Source organism: Lagopus leucura, unplaced genomic scaffold (assembly GCF_019238085.1).
Source record: "Lagopus leucura isolate 7727_CA_CO unplaced genomic scaffold, USGS_WTPT01 Super-Scaffold_100021, whole genome shotgun sequence".
Taxonomy (NCBI): domain Eukaryota; kingdom Metazoa; phylum Chordata; class Aves; order Galliformes; family Phasianidae; genus Lagopus; species Lagopus leucura.
This window is the reverse complement of record NW_024962274.1, coordinates 4,953,137-4,974,372: the sequence shown is the minus strand read 5'-3', so window position 1 is coordinate 4,974,372 and position 21,236 is coordinate 4,953,137. Positions and strand designations below refer to the sequence as shown.

Sequence of the window (21,236 nt, the reverse complement as noted above, 5' to 3'; positions counted from 1 at the left end):
GTAAATGCTGTTGGGTTGTATCTTTAATAGGGAAAGAGCCTGCAGAAGGTTCAGCTGAACATGCTGTCTGTTACACACGTGACCAAGTTCAACAGCAAGATGGGATCAGTCAGGGTATTATTGAAACCATGAGTAAGGCTCTTGCACTGAATGGCTGACTCACGATCAAACAAATGCTTTTTGCTATATGAGAGGGCTGTTTGGGAAAAGTGCCAAAATGGGATTATGATTTGGACAGGAAATTAGGTTCTCTAGTAACCCAGATACATTTGTAAGCCCCCTGGCTCTGGTGGCGCGCTTTGATGCCGGCCTCACCACAGCTGTTCTCTCTTCCACTGCACATGTAGATCTGAGCCACCTGTGTGGTGATGGCAGAGAATGGCGTTCCAGATACCACAGCTGTGCATCAATCACATGGCTGGAGCAGGGCACTGCCCTTCAAAGTTGTGTCACAGCTCTGCCACTCAGTCCCATCCCTTAACCTGTCAGCGAATGCTTTCCACATTTAAAGAGCTCAAAGTGTTCTGCTTCATAGAAATCAACCTGTACTTGAAAGGTATTTCACAATATTCCAGTGAGAAAGGCTACGTAGCACTCTGGTAACAGGTAACAATGGTATGCCTTCTGGATTCTACATAATAAGTAAGATACAGAGCTAACTGTGGGCTTCTGTATGTACCAGATAAAATAGCATTAATAAGATAACTGAAAAGTGGCTGAATCAAGTCACTCATCGTGGAAGAGCATGGTGAGTGGAAAACCCACTCATCTGCTGGGCTCACAAAGTAATGAACACTGGTTTGAAATCCATATAGCACTGGGTTACTAATGGCATTCCTCAGAGGTGGATACTGGGAGGTATTTAAAATGTGATCAGAGAAGGCACAGAGTATCTTGTTCTAACCCTCAAGTTTTCCTTTTTCATTAAAGTTTTCCCTTATAAGGGGTTGGGTTGGATCAGAGATCTCCAGAAGTCAGTTCCACCTTAAATTATTCTGTGATTCTGTGATAAAAAAGAGTGGTGAAGAACAGCTTCACTCAGAATGTTGCTTGAAGGGAGAGAAACTGCAGTCAGTTGTACCCATGCCCTGAGGATCAATGGAGGGCAACTGCATAAACAAGATAATATGGTTTGCAAGAGGACAGAACAACATCAGATAAGTTCTTCTGCTTTCCTGAAATTAATTTAATGATACTTATGTTCCACAGAGATAGCATGAACACACACTTTCTTATTCCAAAATCAAACACATGAAGTGGCTTGTAAGGACAGCTGAAAGGAAGAAATAGGGCAAGCATTTTCAAAAAATGCTTTGTTCTGCATTTTCAATCTGAACCAATGTTCAATTTTCTCATATATCATAGACTACAAAAAAGGTATCAATGTGCAGCTTCTAGGTCAGTCAGCATGTCTAATCCATATATGACCTGACATTCTTACTGCAGAGTTTCAGTATTAGTCATTGTCTTTGCACAGATAGAGATATATTAGTTGCTTGGGTTTTTTGTTTTGTTTGTTTTGTTTTATTTGTTTTTACTGGTGCTGTCATTTTGCTCTAAAGTATGTGGGATGTATATAAATACCACAGAACAGATATTGGTACTCATCCTCCCAGAAAGGGAGAGGCCAAAACAGAACAGAGATTGTGGTGCTGTAACACATCTATTTTGGTTCCTGCTAAGCTTCACAAAGGGGCTTGTTATGTTGGAAGAGGTGGTGGTGCAAAGAACAAGCAGGGGCCAAGTCAGTATATTTAAGAAGGGAACGATTGTTCTGCATAGGGTATGGAGCTGCCTATGAGCAGAAACTAATCAGCATTTCAAGAACCACCTGCATAAAGTCCTTGCTGCAGCAGGAAGTGCAACAATCCTAATCATTTTTCTTCAGTAAGTGTAGAAGAATTGCCAATGGTTAAGCAGTAGGTGAGAGAATGTGTGGCTAATCCATGGAGCTCAGGTGCAAGCAAATGCCTGGCTCCACCCCTCCTCACCCTCACTTATGGGTTAGCAGCTGAGGGAGCAGTATTCCTCTGGGTAGAGATTACATTTCTCTTGAGCTGTCACTGGTTATTAGAAGAGGTGAGCTATCTTTTTTCTTTGTTACTTGCTATGGTTCCATAGTGCCTGCATCCTGTTAGAAAGCACTGCTGTTGCCTTCTTTTGCTGTACAGTAAAATTTTATTATTGTGGTCTTTGTATTTCTAAAGAAAGAGAGAAGACAGAAATACTGCCTGGGAAGCTAATTGTTGGATATGGGAGGAGGGGGATGAAGGCAAATGAATGTAGAGGAAACAAGGTAGAGAATATCAAAGTACAAAATGACTGACAGAAGTAGACTGACTGAATGTGTGCATAACAGAGGTCATGTCATTGCTCGTGTTGGTTCAGAAGAAAGCAGTGTACTTGCTGTATGCCGTGTCCTACAATTTAGTAAAGCCCTGTAGTTTCGTATGGCTTGTAGCAATGCATAGCATAGGCTGAATTAGATATGTGTCTCTGAATCATAGCTATTCCAAGTGCTGTTGGAGCCAAAAAGCTGGGTTGAAGAGATGCATGGGTAGTCAACAGCTAGAGAAACGGAATGGTGGTATTTAAACACAATGCTGGGTGTTAGTTCTTTAATGATCTGGAAGATTAGGGAAGAAGATTAGGACATCTATGCAAAAGTATTAATTTCTATAATAAAAAATTTCCAGCGCAACTGGGAAGAAACTTTATTAAATAATAGTGATAGAAGCCAACAAAACAAATAAGTTCTTGCCCCTAGACATGTTTCTTATGAGGAAAAATCTAGACTCAAGTCTTCTCTCTATTTTGCAACAAATGCCATTTGCTCTTTTTCTGAAAGAGTGCATGACTCACATTTTTCTTTCTAGCTTCCCCAGCCCCATACATTTCCCTTCAATATCAACTTTTTTATACCCTTAGTATGCTAGGTAGTTATTCTGGGAGATAGTAACAATTACACCCTGCTGTTCACCACATCTGTTTATGAGAAGAACTGTGTTTTCTGTGTGATCAACTCTGCTGCTGTAGACAACATCAGATGCTTATCACAAAATGGCTGCGAGTACTAAGACTGAACTTACAGCAACACATGCTTTGAATGCATTAAAGTATTCTTGGAAGCATTCATCTCTGAGTGGATGCTAGTGGCCTGAAAAGCACTATTTTATATCAGTATCTTGGTTTAACTCAGCTTTTCGTCCACAAGTTGGCAAGTCATTCAAATGAGAGTGGTTTTTAATTATATTATAGCTTTAGAAACGCTAGAACTCGGAATTATATCTAAAAGTAAGTCTCTTCCCTTTTTCATTCCCTTTGCAAAATTCCCAAGCTCAAGACATCATAATGAGTGTATATTTTTTCAAACTACTCTAAACCAATACTTTAATAACCTGTTTGGGATTTGTTTAACATCTTTAACCAAGAGTGATGAGCAGGAACTACTTGCAGCTGCAAATGTGAGTTACAGCTTGCAACCCCACATGCAGAATTATTTTAGATGCACACTGATCAAAGAATCAAAGCTACCATGTTGCGGCACTGAGCTACACACTCATGTAAGCACAACAGTTCTTCTTCTGCTGGGCCTTGGTGTTACTTTGCCTTCTCTGGAGAACTCTGGAGAGGCACAGTTTGTTTTAATCTAAAAAATGTTCAGTTTCCTGAGGTCATTGAGATATAGTACAGTACTGCCTCATGACTGAAAGAAAATACCTGCATTAACTCCAGATGGGGCATGAAAGCACTAAAAAATCCTCTAAAATAAAACAAAGCAAATGTCCACAAAAATATTACCAACACAAGTGCTATATTTTCATAAATATATAAATAAATTACCTCATCCAAATTAATGCATGGTTATTAGCTTTTTCATTATTTGTAGCCATAGGCTGAATATCTAGCTTCAAAACATAAATGGAAATTATTAAAGACAGGCATCTGAAATATATTCAGATTATTTTATCAATGGAGAGGGTGAATTGCCTACATTTAACTTTCCTTCTCTCTCAGTCAATCTGTACAGCACCAGGATACTTTAATGCTGCCTCACCATTTTTTGTTTGTACTCCAACTAAAGCCTTTATTCTTTCCTGTGAGGAGCTTAAGCATTTGGAAAACTACACCTGTATTACTTGGTAGGAATGTGTGGTAAACAATCTTTAAATTAGGAAAAAATACTGCTTATAATTCTGAAACTAATACAGAAATGATCCACTGGGAAAGTAAGTGTTTAGGTGGTGTAACTGCAGATAATCTCTTTAAAAGTATTTGCTTACTTTATGGAGTGCTCTGTAACAGAGAGAGATTTTCTGTTACCCTTAACATGGCCCCATTTTTCCTTGCAGAAACAGTTTCTAAAATCCAGAAGAGTCTCACAGCACAGTGCAGTAGATACAAGCCAAACATTTTTTTGGCTTCAGCCTGCTGTACCGTGCTGTGTGATACTTTGGCTTTGCTCTGCTGAAGCACAGAACAGTTTCCAAGCTGCAAAGTCTTTCCACAGCCCCCATATGAGCAAAAGTAATCAGATTCTAAGCTCAATACTGTTTCACATCAGCCGACTCCATTAGTATATTCCAGAAAGCTTCAGTCAGAAAGCAACAAAGAACACACCCATAACCTAATTACATGTCCATACATTTGCCAAAATACCAGACATCTCTGGAAATGCTAAGCACAAGGAGAAGTCAAATCCCCAGTTGTGCAGTGCACAGGAAAGGTGCTGAACTTTTCAGGTGTGTGTTCCAAATGCTTAATGAGAAATAGAACCTGTGTGCACTGAGAATAAGTCGATGTGTCAATTTATCAATATCCACAGTTCTGTCTCATAATATTATGAAACCAGAGGAAGCTACTTATTGTTGAGAAAAAAAGTTGTAAGTTTACAGGAAAAAATGAATATTCCCAATGAGGAGTCAGACTTCTTGTTTGTTTGTTTTGAAAAACTATTTTCTATTGAAAATGATTAATTGTAAATAGAATATTTAAACAGAATGCCAGTGGGAGGATTCTGTCCTGAAATCTTTAAAAGACATTCGCTACTGGGAGCAGTTTGGACTGCTATGCTTATGAAAGAACAAAGTTCTTAGATACTTAAGTCAAGATGCACTGTGTCAATTTAAACAATATGAAGTTTAGCATTTCTTGCTACTGTTGCTTTTAGGAACAATTTATTCATTCCATCCATCCACTTCTCTCTCAGGAGGCGAAGAGGGGCTATTGAAAGTGCGCAGTCAAATGTGAGGAAGAAACCTTTTCAGATGACAATTGAATCTTGATACCACAAGTGTCTGAATATGAAGTGTCCAATTCAAGAAGTTACAATGGAAAAGCTAATCTCATGTCTTTTTTTTGTCCTTGAAAATATTTGGAGTGGTATTTGTTAATTCCTGATACCTCTTTCCATCTCTCTTGTATGTTTATATATAGATGAATGTGTGAGTTTGGTTTTCAAAATCATTTCAGATTCAGTTTTTTAAAGAAAGAACTGAAAAATATAAAGGAGGAAAAAAAATTGTGGACTGTAAATGCTAGCCAAGTATTTTAGCATGAAATGTCTCTCCACAGTGACTAGTAAATCAGCCAAATTTCACAACAAAATTAGAAACATTTTACTTAAGAAGTTTGGAAATGAAACAGGATTTTTTTTGTCCCTGTGTTCTTGTCTTCCTCTTTTTCTGCAGAAACTATTTAGTCATATCCAATTCACACATGATATGATAATAAGACTTTTTGCATGACCTTCAGTTAATAGGCTTCACTTGGCCTTGGAGATGATTCCAGTAATTTTACACTATACAGTATGTTTCTGTCCATCCCCTTGTGAGCTTTGAAGTCCTTCATTTTTTGTTAGACACTTGTTCTCCTATGGAATGAATTCTGGTCAGAAGGAAGACATTTCAAATGAGAGAATGGTTCCTTTTCCCAGGAGAGGTGGTTAAGGTAACAAGGTTGTAGAAAATAGGCCATGCTTCCATCAATCACAGACTAGAAGTGCAGGATGCAACTTTCCGAGTGCCTTAGACAGTTCTTACCAGCCAGCAATCTTGCCTCCTCTGCATTCCCTGACATAAAATTACTTTATCTATTACACACATTGTGACTTCTATTGATCATTGAGGGTGAGCAATTATTTTCACAGTTTAGTTTTTAATTAATAAAAAAACAAAACAAACAAAACCAAGTACAGCACTAATTAAAACTTCAGCAGTATAGTAGAAAGCATTCACTTACCCTATGACAATGCAGGAGATGGCAGTTCCCAAAAATGCATAGGTTAAAATTGATCCCAAGTTACGAAAGAAATGTCTCTGGGGAGGAAAGTTTGGGGGAAAAAAAAAAAAAAGTCCTTTGTAATACAGTCAGTAACTGAACATTAAAACCAAGTTGCATCTAGAAGTGCCATTCCATCCATTCTTTTTCTTGCTACAGCCCATAGAAATAAAATGAAACAGTGTAGGCTATAGAAGTTGTTTTGGAAAATATGATTTGATTCTATTTTTTTTTTTTTGTCTCTTGGAGTGCCTTTTCAATTCTCTCTTTTATGCATCTGGCCAAATGCTTCAGGTTCACAGTAAAAGTGTCTGATATAAACTATCATGACATTATCCATTGAGTAAGCTAAGTTTTGATCATGCAGTGTATAAAAAATACACAGGCTGCTGCCTACTTGTAGTGTTACCAGATTCAAAGTGGCCTCTTCTGAAAATAGCAATGTCCACATGTTACAAACTGCACAATCAAATCTTTGCACTGTGACAGGGAGCAGATTGCATTTTTTACCATTCCTGTCAAGTTCTTACCTTGCAGTATGTTTGTTAACTGACTTTTTTTCTGTATTACTGGTCTGTTGGATCTAGAAAGTAGCAATCACACTAAGCCATTTCTGTAATTTAAGACAGAGGCACTTACCTTCTTTAAACTATATCCAGCATGAAATATAATAGGTGGCAGCAAAATATTGAAGAAGATGGAAGGATCGAATGTCATCTGCCAGAAAGGATGAAAGAGAGGGTAAGGAGACAGAATGTTATTCTGAGTTCTGTTTTACATATTAACGTGTAATTCCTTATTGCTCATATATGTAAAATACTATTTGAATGTTTAAAGAAGGAAATTGGTTATGAATATTTTAAGTATACAAGTAGTGTTACCTGTGATACTGTCATTACACTACTGCACTAACCAACTGGACAGTTCCACGCTTAATTCCTGGTTCAGATGAGGGCTTTGTGCACTGTCCTATGTCAGTTCCCCACTTACTCAGCAGTGGCAACAGAAAAGATCTGCACTAGCCAAACCAAACTAATGGTTCTTTCAAAACATGTCCATATAGTTCCAAACAGAGCTAGCTAAAGTTGCTTGATGAACTACTGGCTGACACTTCTTTGTGATCACTCTTTGTGATTCTTGCTCCATCCCACTGCCTGGCACAGCAGCAGACAACACTTCATACTCCATTACAGAGCTTGTTACACTTATATTCTGTGTAGTGACAACTAGGTCCTCTCTGAGTGCAGCCTGCCTGAGATGCATCTGGAACCTCATTATGTGTGAGGCACCAGACAACCTCCGTCTCCTTTGTTTTGTAAGAAGTGAGAATTTATTGTACTGCCTCCTCAGTGTAAAGCTGAAACTGCTGTATGTGAAATTCACTGCAGGAATAGTTCAGAAGTACTGTTTGTAATGCTGACCAGTTATCATTGAGCTCTTCTGATCACATCTTTTGTAACCTCAATTCACCTTGGGGCATGAAATAGAGAGAGAAAATACCAAGAAAAGCAGCTGGGAGACACAAGTAACCTTCTGAAGAGGCCCAGTTTCCTGAGCTTCCTAGACCAATTCTACCATAGCCAAGAGGCTGAGAAATGAAACTTTGTGCAGAGAACAGGGTTGAAAGTTCAGCAATCTTCTCTTTTGGGTACATAGCCAGGCTGTACACTGAGCTCTATTACAAGCTTTTAGGAATGGATGACTTCAGTTTAAAATGCTGTTATCTGCTTTCAGATATTCTGTCGATTTTATAAGAAAAGCATTTGTAAATTGAAAGTGAAGGCAGTACTAATGTTGCTATATGCCTAAGTACATTACAGAAGATTTAAACCTACATGAGTAAGAATGACTCACGCTTCAGATCATCTCAGTATTTTGTATGTGAATAAGCAGAATTGTCCTCATCAAAACATGTGGGATCAGCATCCAAACACAAAGTGTTTCTGCAAATTTCTGTAGCTTTTGTTTCCCTGGGATATTGTACCTCTGTATGACAGAAATAAGGAGGGGATTTCCCACTCTTTAAAGCTGTTACATAAATCTTACTTTAATAAGAGGTGAAATAGCATTACAAAGATGGTACCAAGTTGGTGATTTTGCAGGCCCTCTAAAACCATATACAAAATAATGGCCATCAAAATCCAGAGTGAGGAAACTGTTTTCTACTAAAGTTACTTAAATTCCCCTGGCAGTATCATTTCAAATATGTGCAGTTACCTACAAAACAAGACCCCAAATGATTTCTAAGTAATTGTATTCCAAGGCTTTATTTTTGTAATTTGGTGAGCTTGAACTAATTGTGGAACTTGCTAAGTAATTTATGCAGACTCTGAAGCCTCATCACCTCACACAGAGATTTATTGAATCAGATGCACTCATAAATTAGAATGCCTGTTTACTTCAGATCATTCAATCATTGGAAACTTTACAGACATTTGCAAGCAGCTGGATTTTCATGAATACTGTAATAAATTTTACTTGGAGCTATAGTAAAGATTGTCAGGAGAACACTGGGTCAATGTATCTTTCCTGTGACCAATTAAAAAAAAAGCTCAGAAAAAAAGCTCCTTAGCTCTTGAAACCACTAAACTGTGTCTCCATGTCACCATTTGAAAAAAAACATGAATACTGATAGAATCCCTTAGCCAAATGTTGTATACAGATTAATTACTAAATTTCAGTGAACACATTAAAAATATGCATAAAAATCTCTGCTTTAAGTGAGTTTCACAGCAGGCTGTATTTGTTTTTTTCCTTATTAACACTGTTTGCTTCTGTGTTGAAAATAGACCGAGGTCCAATTTGTTTACAGTACCTTGACAACAGGTTTGATATCAGATATCAATGGCCATTTTCTGAGTTGACTCCGCTTATTTTGTCTTGTGTCATTAACAAAAATCTTTAACTGATAAAAAGAATATTGTAAAATTTACTTTTGATACTTAAGAAAGTAAGAATGCTTCACAAGACAGGCAAAAGTCTGAAAAACTTCAGAGAAAACTCATGTTTGTACAGTCTGTCAGATGAACGTTACCTGAGAAGCTAATTCACGATTGTTACTGGTAACAGTATGAACATCGTCCATTTGCAGATCAGTAGCCAAAGTAACTTTCTCCCCATTTCACTGTAGCTATTTTTAATTTGGAAAATTCTCAAGGCCTAAATTTTAGCCAATGTAAAATACATTAAATTCTTTAATTTCAGAGAAACCAAATCAATACATGAGAGCCATAGAGCTAACTCATTATTTCCTCTTTCAGTTAGGTGGGAAATCTGCACCATCTATCAAAAGCTACAAGGTGAAGTATTTAAACTGAATATCATAGAGTATGAATGCAGGGCAAATAATCTTTTTTTGTAATAAATTGTGTTTGTAAGGATTTTGGCCTAGAGTATGTTCAGCCTCATTTTATTATCTACAGAAGAAATACTTAAAGCTTTTTCACTTTTTCCTGGTGCTTTCCTACTTGCATATAGAGAAAACTGATTTCTGCCAGTTGGTAGCAAGCTCTGGGATTGTCCTTCAGCAAGAAACTAAAAGAGAACAACCTGGCTTCACCTTCAGAGAGCCGTCTTCCTGTGCTTTTCTGATCTAGCGTGGGATCAGTGCTTAGCATAAAAAGGGCAATTAGTGTAAAACCCAGGCTAACCAACTTTACCGGTAAGTGAATGGAGACTGCCTAAGAGTGGTAGAAAAAGACCAAAACACCGTAGAAAACAGAGAACTCTTCAGCCACCCTATCTCATGCTTTATTTTCTGAATGCCATTGTTCAAATACTGAAGTGTGATGAAACTGTAAAATCATCCAGAGTTCACACAAAGTGCATTTCTCACCTAATACTATTCCATATACATGAAACACTAGTTGTTTTTTCTACCACAGCTAGAAACAGCAGTGCAGCTGTCAGTACACTGTCCAAGTTTGCCTTCGATTTCAGACACAGTGACCAAGAACAACTTTTAGTCACCACACTTCAAGTAACTTTCAATAGAGTGCTTTTTAAAGCTGGAGAGGAAAATATTTTTAATAAGCCTATGTACTGCTTACTGTTCTGTCAGCAGCTGTGCTACTTCAGCTCTCTTCTGTCTCTTCAAGAGACAGAACACAATTAGAGCAATGGCTTGCAGCTCCTTTGTTCAGATAAAGTGGTATTTTAAGGCTACACGTACTAGATCAATTATTTAGATTCGGAAGAGTGAGAGCTGCCAGAAAATGACTTCTGTCTTCTTGCTAGCAGATAGCGTCATTTAATAAACAGGAAGTGAGAGCTCAGCCTTTTTTTCCATTCTGCTTACTTAAAAATATCAAATTGACAAAAAACCTGCTAGCACATAATGTGCTGCTAACTTCATGGAACACGTGATACAAAGTGAATTCACTTGCAAACTCAAATGTTGACCTTGGAACTAATTCAGCAAAAGTTAAAATATTTCTTACATAGGCATCAGAAATCTTGAATGAATGTTTTACATTCAAAATGATTTGAAGGATATATCTTTGTAAGTCACAGGGCAGCCTGTTATTTCTGATAAATGCATGTAATAAACTCATATACTGAAGTCAAAAGGGAATTGCAGTTGAACAAAAATCAGACCATGGTGCGATCATGTTTTCTGTTTTGTATATCAGTGCTTTTGCCAGGCAGGAAGGCTGCCAGGCATTGCTTTTGTCTCCTAAATGCTGTCAAATGTCTCCCTCTTTCCTTTTTTTTACTTCTTTTTTTTTTAATAAGGCACTTGCCCTCTTACAGTGAAAATGTTAGCAGGCTCAGACCTCTCCTGTGATTTAGAGAAACCCACAATTCGTAGCGGAGACTTTTAAGAATCTTTCTGCAAATTGGGACTATGGAAACAGGAATGGGCAATTCCCTGTAAGAGCAACAGGAACCTCTGTCTTAGTCCTCCTCCCTTCCCATAACATGAGCCAGCTTCAGTATACCAAGTTTGACAAAAACATTCAAATGTAATAGAGAAGCACATCAGACTTGGGAACTAAACACTTGAACTAAGACAAACCTCTTGCAACTAGCAGGAAAAAGGATGAAGACTCAGCAAAATCTGGTTAGCATGACTGCCACAAGACTTTCCTGTCTCCACCCACCACAGCTCTCTGTTTTCAGCGTCTAGTCTTGTTCTCTCTTACACTGTTAGGAAATTAGCAGCAACTATAGGCAGGACACGAGGCAAGGACTTTGAGCAGATGGTTAAATCCAAATTCTGTGGAGATATCCAGTCTGCATTCTAAGCGTAAATTAAAAGCTTTGTATAATTATAACTGCTACTATACAAAAATATATTTTACTTGTATTACTGTGGTAGGTAAATAATGATGCTTGTTAAAATCAAAATAATATATTGAAATATTGTAAAAGACATTTGTAAGGGCTTAGAACCTGCATGTGAGTATGCAATGTCTTTGAATTTAAAGTTTTAGAGGGATTTTGGAAAGTCTCTCTGCACTCATAAATTCCTTAAGTTGCTGCCCTTTCTTTGAACAGACTATCAAGGGAAGCAAATATTGCAAAGGTGGAGAAATAATACACTAAATAATTAGAATATTTTAAGTGTTACATACTAGAAAATAGAAAAGTCCACAACATCGCAAAGGACTCTAAATAAAATAAATGAAAGAAATATCTCACACAATTCAGAACAAAAATAAAATCATTTTTACCTTTTGAAGCATTGCGTTGCCCTGGTGACCATTGACATTGTGATGGTTGATTTCTCTTTTGTATTGGTATTCGTAGACCTGATTAGTTATATTAATAAGTAGACTGGATGGCCCAGATTTCAGCTTTTCACATTCATAAACAGTTCCATTTTCAACATCTGATGTTTTTGTTGCATATCGTATAATTAATCCCATTACAAGGCCTGGAGAGTAAAAAAAAAACAAAGAGATTCAGGTGAGTTTAAGCATTTGATGCTGCACAGTCGCTGACTTGGGGAAAAATGAACTTCCCTGCTCTTGTTCTACTAAAGCTAGAATGTTATTTTCTCAATGTTTCTACCTTCACACATGTACACGTGACTCAGTACTCTATGGGGGGCCATAACATTCTTTCAAAACGTTAATTTCATGAGAATACTGATTTTGGTTTGCCATGTCCTCAGCTGTACTCCTATTCTTGCAATCCAGTTGTTGGAATCATTCTGTTACAGCAGTTGACTTAAATACTGTGCTTTCAATAGATACTGAGAGAAGGGGCATGAATGCATATCTGAAGTGCTATGCTGAGCATAAAAAAATCAGCTGTGATCTTGGTGGTTTCACACACTTCTTCATGGAGGTACATTTCTTTCTTTCTCTTGGCACTAGTGGGAGCTTGAGTGATTACTTCAGGAAAAGTAACTGTTATTTATCTAGATTACATTACTGGAGATGATTAATTGTAGGAAATAGCGGATAGGAATCTGAAAGATAAGTTTCATTATGTAATGTCATGGATGCTGTGGATAATCAAAGTGGTCATAAGCACCTGGTCAGGTGTCAGTTATTTTCACATTTTTCACTAAGAGAGGCTTTTAGAATAGACACAATGCAAGCTTATAGATTCCTGGACTGATGATGCAACAGAATGACATCTGTATTGCATTTTTTGTATGTACATGCATTCATGCTTGTTTAGTATGGTCAGCTACTTCAGATGGAACAGGATTGAGATATGCAGCAGAAAACATCAAGGCTTTTTGAAGATACAAAGCATTTGTGTAGTGAATCAGATAATAAATCTAGCTGTAGTAAAAGACTGAATTCCTCAAAAAAAAACCCCAAAAAACAGAGAACCTCTTTGGTTCATGTATTTTGAACCAAATTCTGTTTGATAATTTAAAAAATAAAAAGCGTTCTCCATTACAGTAATGTAATTGAACAAAATTGCTTGAGGGAAAAAACATTTCAAAATTTAGTGTCAAATTTAGATTAGGAGTCAAGAGGGACTGTTCTTTTTTTGTATTCTTATAAAACATTATCTCCAGTGGCAGATTCAAGCTACCTCTGTAAGAAGATTTGTTGATCATAGTCATGCAAGATGATCCTTGATTATAAATAAATCAATTTGCAGAAAATGATTGTTTTAAATATATGACAACAGTAGTTGTAATTTTCAGTCAGTATTGATCAATTCTCTGCAACTGGCATTCATGTCAGCCTTTGGATTTTCTTCTACAGTTTTAGTTCTTATCCTCAGATGGAGTTCAGATTTGGATAATACACTGTGCAATAAAACAATGAAACAATAATGAAAGTGCAGGGAAATTGTGTGTCATCAATAGCATACACATATTAAAGAATTTCTATTAGAGCACATTCTAACAATATTTTCAGGGTATCAATGAGGTTTTGAAGTCCTTTTAGCTTTTAAAGCAATTCTATGATGCTTTAGATGTGAACAAAATATAGATGGGCTCTATAATGATGTGCTGCTTCAGAATGTTTTCAAATTCTCTATGGAAAGTTTGGACAAAGACAATTGTTGTGGCATTACACTGTGCTGCAGGAATCAGTTACGGTGGTGGAATAGTATTGTTCCTTCTGTAATAATAACTGTGCCAAAGTCCCTAGATAAAAATGCTGGTAAATTAAAAATCTGAGAAGATTATATTTAATATTTCAGTAGGTATATCATTTATGGAATGCACTTTCTTCTTTAAATTATTATGTAATATCTCTTTAATGACAGAATTCAGGAGTCCAGATTATTAATATAAATAATTCAATTTTAAGTAGCTGGATAATGTAGTCGTCTTTCCTCTACTCCACCTTCCAAGCTGAAATCATGATTTTGTGAAATCATGCTTCTGTAGTGTAGAATATTTCTTACTGTTTGTTTAAAGAAAAAAAGCTTCTGGGAAATACCATGATAACTATTTTTTACTATGAAAGAAAGCTAACAATTTCTAAGACCTGAACCATGTTTCAAATTTAATGCAGTTTTTCTAAATTCTGCATATTCTGTAAGTAGAAAAAAAGTCCTTAATCACATGAAAGAGTATTGGAAGGGATTTCCTAAGTCACCCATGCCAAAATCTTGAGCTACACAGGATTGTTGTTTTTTTTTTTCCATGACTTTGTCTGGTCAGCTTCCCTTTAAATAAGGACATTAAGGGAACCTCCAGAAGAGGCTAGGCTCAACAAGTATTCCCACTGCATACCTGCCAGGAATTGAGCTATTGGGGGAGGAAGTGTTAGGCCTCCAATCTCAGCCCTCCAATCCCTTCCAAACTTCATGAAGCAGCTCAAAGTCCTCTGACATGGAGCCATTTCTTTCTACTAAGAGCTGTTCTACTGTGTTCTGTTCTTTGTCATTATGATTTCCTTTCAGTCTGATAAAAAGTTCTATGGAACACAGCTTTAAAAGCAGGTGCACCTTCCACCAGCCTCACCTTTATTGTATTCCCTAGTGTGAGAACTATTCAACTGAGAATGGTTTTTAACTGGTAGAGCCAATGAGACTAGCAGATAATGACACCATATTGATGGGATGTTTTGGATTTGTTTTGTTTTTGTTAGTTTTTGATAAAGTTTAATTTTGGTTGCCTACCTCCAAGAGTGCTTTAACCTATTAATTACACATAACTGGTAGCACCTGCACTTCAGCTCTGATACCTAAATTTTGAGGTGGATAAGAACTTTGGCTGCTTACAGTCTACTTTTTTTCATTTAGTATGCTCTGGACAATTCCCTTTTAAAATGAAGGACTGTGAATTATGTGTTCTATGGGGAATTTTGCAATAGATCTGGTTTATGATTTAGTGATCTAGAGAAATTCAGCCCTACATGAGATGACTAACAAGCTTTAGAAATACTCATGCACAATTTCTTTTGAAGCCTTATTTGGTTTTCTGTGTACATTCTCAAGTGTTTGAGAAAGTGCTTACTATAGTGCTTACCACCTGAATATGTTAATTTTGCTCCTTCTATTCAGAGTAGCACAACAGTACTCTTTCATATTCATCTGCCTCCTTGATATACAGAAACAAGAAAGTAAGATGAGGCTCTTGTTTAGGGTCTGTCAATGCAAGCTACAATACAGAGAAACCTGTCCCCCAAGATCCTGGAGAACAAAGTGGCGAACAAAAAAACAGTAAGTCTGCGTTCTTTGTTTTTTTTTGTGAGTAACTGGCTTTTCATTTGGTGCTGAAACAGAAGAACTTGAGAGTGTTAGTGATTTAAAGAGCTAAACACCTTGCAATAACTGCATACACTGTATCTACAGGTAAACAGTACTTGAACAAAAAAACCCAAACGCCCGTGCATAAGCTTAAACTAAAAGTGTTCTTTTTTATTTTTTGGTAAATATTGAAAGATTACTGGTGTAAATAGAGCAGCTATATTTTACGTAAAAGCACTGATTTTATTAAGAAATCAATTATTTTCAATTTTTAATGTTTCAAATATTTTCAAGTTGTTTTCTGTTGTTGTTGAAACTGTTCAGCCTAAGGATGCATTTACCTTGGAAGTTTATGCAGGGGGAAAAATGTATGTATACTTTAAACAGAATATACTATTAGTATGTTCTTAGTGTCTAAGTTGTGTCTGTGCAGCATTTTGCAGAAAATCTAAAAATTCCTGTGTTTGTATCTCTGTTCTTTCCTCCTGGTCTTCCTCGTATTTCACTTTCCCCATACCTTCCACTGCTATACCTCTGATGGCATGCTGTCCTGATAAGGAATACAGACCCATCCATCATACTGTAGGACACAGTCCACAAATAAATGGCAATATTTTGTCATTTGAAGCAAAACTGTTGGCTTCTTGTGCTGTCATTCACATATCTAGGAAACAGCTCAATGGACTGCAGTAAAGCAAGCTGCAGAGCAGGTGTATTATAATACAAAACATACATAAAAGATAACTATTCTGATAATAAAGACAGAGATTGCATAGAAGATCAGCTGTAGCAAAGTCACTTAGGTTTAGCTGTACTGAGAGTAGGGCAGCATCTACCTGACTGCCAGTACTTGGTGCTATGACGACTTCCTGAACTGATTTTTCTCCTGGAGCTGCTGTCAGCTCATCTAACATCTCTATCATTACCTCAAAAATTCCACTTTATTTTCATGATCACAGTTTCATAATGCTGAAGATACCCAAACCCATATTCAAAATTTTGACGAATGGAGGGGACACAATCAGCTTTCCAGATCCTATGAATGAAAATGTTTCCATGCTTAAAGGTCACCATGAATAATGCAAGTCTAAATAGCTTATTTGCAACCATGAGGATCATTTCCTTAGTTCATGACTGTTTTAATAATTCAAAAACTCTGTCTTGCTGGAGCACTGATCTCTTTATTGATCAAAAGAATATCAGGAGCTGGTTATCTTCATGATGTGTAGATTGCATTTTGGGCAGGCAGCAAAATGGAGCTAGAGCAGATAGCGAAGTGGAAGAAGATAAAATTCTAAATCCCATCTTATTTGTCTAATTTCATATTGCGCCATTTGTATTTTCCTCTTTTTTATCAGCTTTCAGCAAATGTTATCAGCTTCACATGAGAAACTACAATAGCTGGCAAAAGCTGTTATAGAAGTCACTCAAACAATTATAACAATAGTGGTTTACAAGTTGATTAGTTCACCTGCCGTAGTCTACAAGTTGATTGCAATGAAAATATTGCAGTGTTTGCATGTGGTGCGACACAAATATTCTTCAGAATTGCAGCTTTAACAAAATTGGTTTTGGTATCACTGCTGAAGTATTTAACGTGCAAAGAATGAGTCAGTCTGGGATTAAGATGAGTCAAGATGAGCTCTCTACAGAGCTGTAGATTTACATTTTTTTCTTCCATTTTGACAATTATACATACACTGCATGTGTGTCATGTGGCTACAGAATCGGAAATCACACATGAGAAAAATGAAATGGTAGCAAGAGAGAATGGCATGATAAGCTCTTATACACATAAGACTACATAACTAGTGAGTAATTCTTACTGGTGGGCAGTGCAGAAGATTTCACATGAAAATGATGCACAATATTGCAAAACAGCATAAAAGAAGATTAGAACTTGACAGGCAAATTGAAATTACAGTACAATGACAGCATTCAGAGATCACTCAAGAGAGGCATTCTTCGTAGTCTGCTTTTCTAAAGCACTGTGGGGGGGAAAACAAAGTCTCAAAATGATCTAAACTTCATCAGGTAACATGGGTAGATTCATAAAGCTTCTTAGTCTAAACTTTGAATGTTATACAAAACAAGTGTGTAAAATAGGCATATTAAATAATTTCTTAAACTCTAGGCATTTGTAATGCTTAGAAATAGTAAATTCTCTGATTTAGGAAGTGTCATTCAATGGCAGTCTGCATGTACAGGAACATAACCTGCACATCTTGAGGTTTAACAGCTCATGGTATTCACTCAACAAGTCAACCTGTAGCTACCGCACAAGAGATGGTATTACATTATTTTACTGCACATTTAAGGGGCTGATGGCACTTCATTCAGCATGTTTTCTGAGCTTTGTCAGCACTTGATCTCAAGTGCCCGGTTATAAATACGCAACTACTCCTATGTCAAACCAGCACTTGAATTTATACTTACCATAAACCATAGCTCCTCCAGTTTCATGCAGAAAGCGGAATCGATGGTTTTTAAACAACCAAATTGTTAATATTGTAAGAATAAGCAGAAAGTTAAAGACTAGCAACTCCACAGCTCCCTCATGATAAAACTGATCTTCATCTTTCAGCAATGCATATTTCTTCAACTTCTCCATTTCATTCCCTTTACAGAGAACACACACAATATAAAAGAATGAAAAAAATCCCAGAAGAAGGAAGGTGTTATCACCTTTGGCATACAAAAGTTCAGACACTGTAGCAATTCACAGCAAGCACATCTGCTTGATTTGCAGCCTCACGGTGAAGTGCCCCAGCTCAGAATTCAGCTGGATTCTCGTTACAGCTTCCTGTTTCTGTCTTAAAGCTGCCCTGTCTTATTTTTAATGTTACGGTTGCATCACTGCACTGTGTTTGCTCCAGCTGTAAATGCACAAATGTCTGCAAAGCTCAGACTCTGCCAATTTTCTCAGATTTTGTTGTAAAACTTAGTCTGCATTCATAAATTTTCATTCTGAAACACAAACTGAAACCTAAAAATCATATTTGATTTTTGTAGTTTTAGCTGGAAAAACTGACACTAAAAGAATGATATAGCAACCTTCACTACTCCTTAGAAGTTTATAAAAGGTCTTTCCACTTTCCCACTTTTAAGTGTAAGCAACATAGAGGGTGATATTACATTTTTTCAAGAAAATCATGGAAATTATTTAGGCTGGAAGTTACAGCTTCCTGGTCGGAAGGGACCCTTAACATCATCTAGTTCCAACCCCCTGCTATAGGCAGGGACACCTCTCACTAGACCAGGTTGTTCACAGACCTATCCAGCCTGGCCTTGGACACCTCTGGGGAGGGGGCATCCACAGCCTCACTGGGCAACTCGTGCCAGTGTCTTGCCATCCTCACAGTAAAGAATTTCTTCATAATGTTTAGTATAAATCCACCCTCTTCAGTTTAAAGCTGTTTCCCCTCACCTTGTTGCTACATGCCCTTATAAAAAGCCTCTCCCAGCTTTCCTGGAGGCCCCCTTCAGGTAATGGGAGGCTGCTATAAAGTCCTCTTAGGAGCCTTCTTTTCCCTAGAATGAAGAGCCTCAGCTCTCTTAACCTGTGCCATAGGGGAGGGTCTCCAGCCTTCTGATCATCTATGTGGCCCTCAGGTTGCTGGAGTACCTCCTGAGCAGGGAACAATGCATAAGGATTTCAAGGTTTAAGCCCTGAACTCTCCTTGATCCTGTAGGTAGCCAGAAGTATGTGGAAAAGCAAAGGTTGGATAACCTAGAATTTAAAGCAATTAAAAACCCTAAACCTATCAAACTGAATAAAAAGCAGTGGAATTATATTATTCCTTTATACCATCTCTGCTATTTGCATGTTTTCATTGCTTAAACCAGGAAAGCAGCAGAAATTGTATTGCTCTTAATAGTTAATCCTCATGGAAGATTTCTGTCCTGGCCTAAAGCTGCAGTACTGTGCTGTGCAGGAGGGAAGAATTCTAAAAAAGCTCTCATATTCAATCTATCAAGAAAAAAATGGTTCTGCTTCTTAGTACAAAAAGATAACTTTTCCCTCACTATTCTTTTTCGCAATCACACTGGCTTTTTTTTTTTTTTTTTTTTTTTTTTTTTTAAGATTTTGAGCAAACTAAGATATGGAGTATTCATTCCAAATCAAGTATTGATCGAATACTTGAAATAAATACCTAGATGTCTACTATATAGATGATACTATTGGTAATTTCAGGGCTGTAGCTTCTAACAGAATGACTATTTCTAAGGAGGCACTGTTGCTTCAATCTACAATGTTTTGTAATCACTTTCACTCAGCAAACAATTCAGTTTCCTACTAAGCTAGTTTCATCATATTTTATGTGTTCAGATTTTCTTTGACTTTCTGTGAAGAAAAGTAGTTGTCCTGCAGTTCTTTTTCACAGAATCACACAAGACCACATAATGGCTGGAGCTTTGAGTCCATCTGCTCCAAGGTCTGTCTGCATGACCACCCAGGCCAGGGATCTCCAATGAGATCCCACAGCCTCTCTGGTCATCACCCAAGTGCTTTATTACTACACAGCACTGAAGCACTTCCTGGTGCTCAGAGGAAACATCCTGTGTAAGTTTGTACACAGTGCCTCTCGTCCTGGCACCGGGAACCACGGAACAAAGCCTGGGGTTTTTTTAATTCATCTTTTTTCTTCAATTACCAGGTGTTTTTCCTTATTAGTGATTTTACTCTGCAGTTATAGTGTCTTCTCTCTCGTTTGTAATTCTCTTATTTTTATCTTTCCTTCTGTAATTTTACCTGATAATTTGTAAACTTCATTAGTACAAAGCCAAAATTGTGTTTCTGAACTGATTATCTGTGGAGTCTCAGAGATGAAAAGTAGGCCAAAAAAACCCATCCCAAATTAATGACTCATGCATTTCAATCTTAAATAAGGATAAAACTTTGATGTTAACTCAATTTAAATGGAAAGGATTTAATTCTTCTAAAAATATTACGAGTCACGTGGCTGAAGTTTAGAACTTTTCCAAGGGATGAAAAAAGAGTAAAGAGTTGATTTGGATATCACCCTCATCGCTTGGAAATGACAGTGACCTCAGTAGATACTTAGAGACTGATTGGTGCTTCTCCACTGAAGATGAAGAAAAGCAAAACAAAAATAATTCGAAATTAACCCCATTCAATACCTATCACTATAAAAACCAAAGTTCTTAGTTCTCCTCACCAAATAAATAATTTGCAAGTGCTCAAAATTAAAGGAAAAGAAGCACAGAACAGAGGAAGGAGGGCATTTTGTACTGAGGATCTCAGTGATTATGGTATTCATATCAGGTTTGGAGGCAAGGTTCAATTTCCTCTTCTATCTGAATCTATCTGAGCCCTATTTCTTACCAGATAATATGGAATTTCTCTGTCTTAAATGTTAGAGCATTTCTGCTATACAGCACTAAAAACACTTAAGTGTTAATTTCCCAAAGCTTCAACTTCCCCTACTGCAAAGAAAGGCTGCAACTCTTCCTCAGCACACAAGATAAGCTGCAGCATGTTTGTGAAACTATCACACAGCACAGCAATTTACACCATACCCAAATGTGGATGGAAACAAATTATTTTAGTTTTAGTACTAGATTTGGATAATAAGCATCTTTTAATTTATTACCCTATAATGGGTAGTGGAAATGGTAGGAATGTGAGTTATGCATTCTCTGTGTCCTATCCATCTGCATACTGTTCACATCACATCAGAAAACCAATATGTAATCATACAAATAAAAGGTTTATTGCATAGGAGTCAAGGCAGAAGAATTTGGCTTGTAGTAACAACTGGAATTCCGTATTTCCCAGCTGTTGTCTCTTTTAATATGAAGTATCTTAGAACATACTA

The 21,236-nt window shown here is 37.1% G+C and overlaps 1 protein-coding gene across 5 annotated transcripts in view; it reads right to left on the bottom strand.

The window, feature by feature from the left end:
- Positions 1–18,165, bottom strand: part of SLC9A9 (solute carrier family 9 member A9) — a 172,199-nt gene extending 154,034 nt beyond the window's left edge. For all 5 annotated transcript variants that reach the window (XM_042878387.1, XM_042878391.1, XM_042878388.1 and 2 more), the window contains exons 1-4: positions 17,833–18,165; positions 11,955–12,157; positions 6,919–6,996; positions 6,241–6,317 (exon numbers count right to left, since the gene is read on the bottom strand). In XM_042878387.1, the coding sequence (XP_042734321.1) occupies positions 6,241–6,317; positions 6,919–6,996; positions 11,955–12,157; positions 17,833–18,007 (533 nt within the window). In that variant the 5' untranslated portion in view covers positions 18,008–18,165. The remainder of the gene's footprint in view (positions 1–6,240; positions 6,318–6,918; positions 6,997–11,954; positions 12,158–17,832) is intronic.
- Between the last annotated feature and the right edge of the window lie 3,071 nt (positions 18,166–21,236).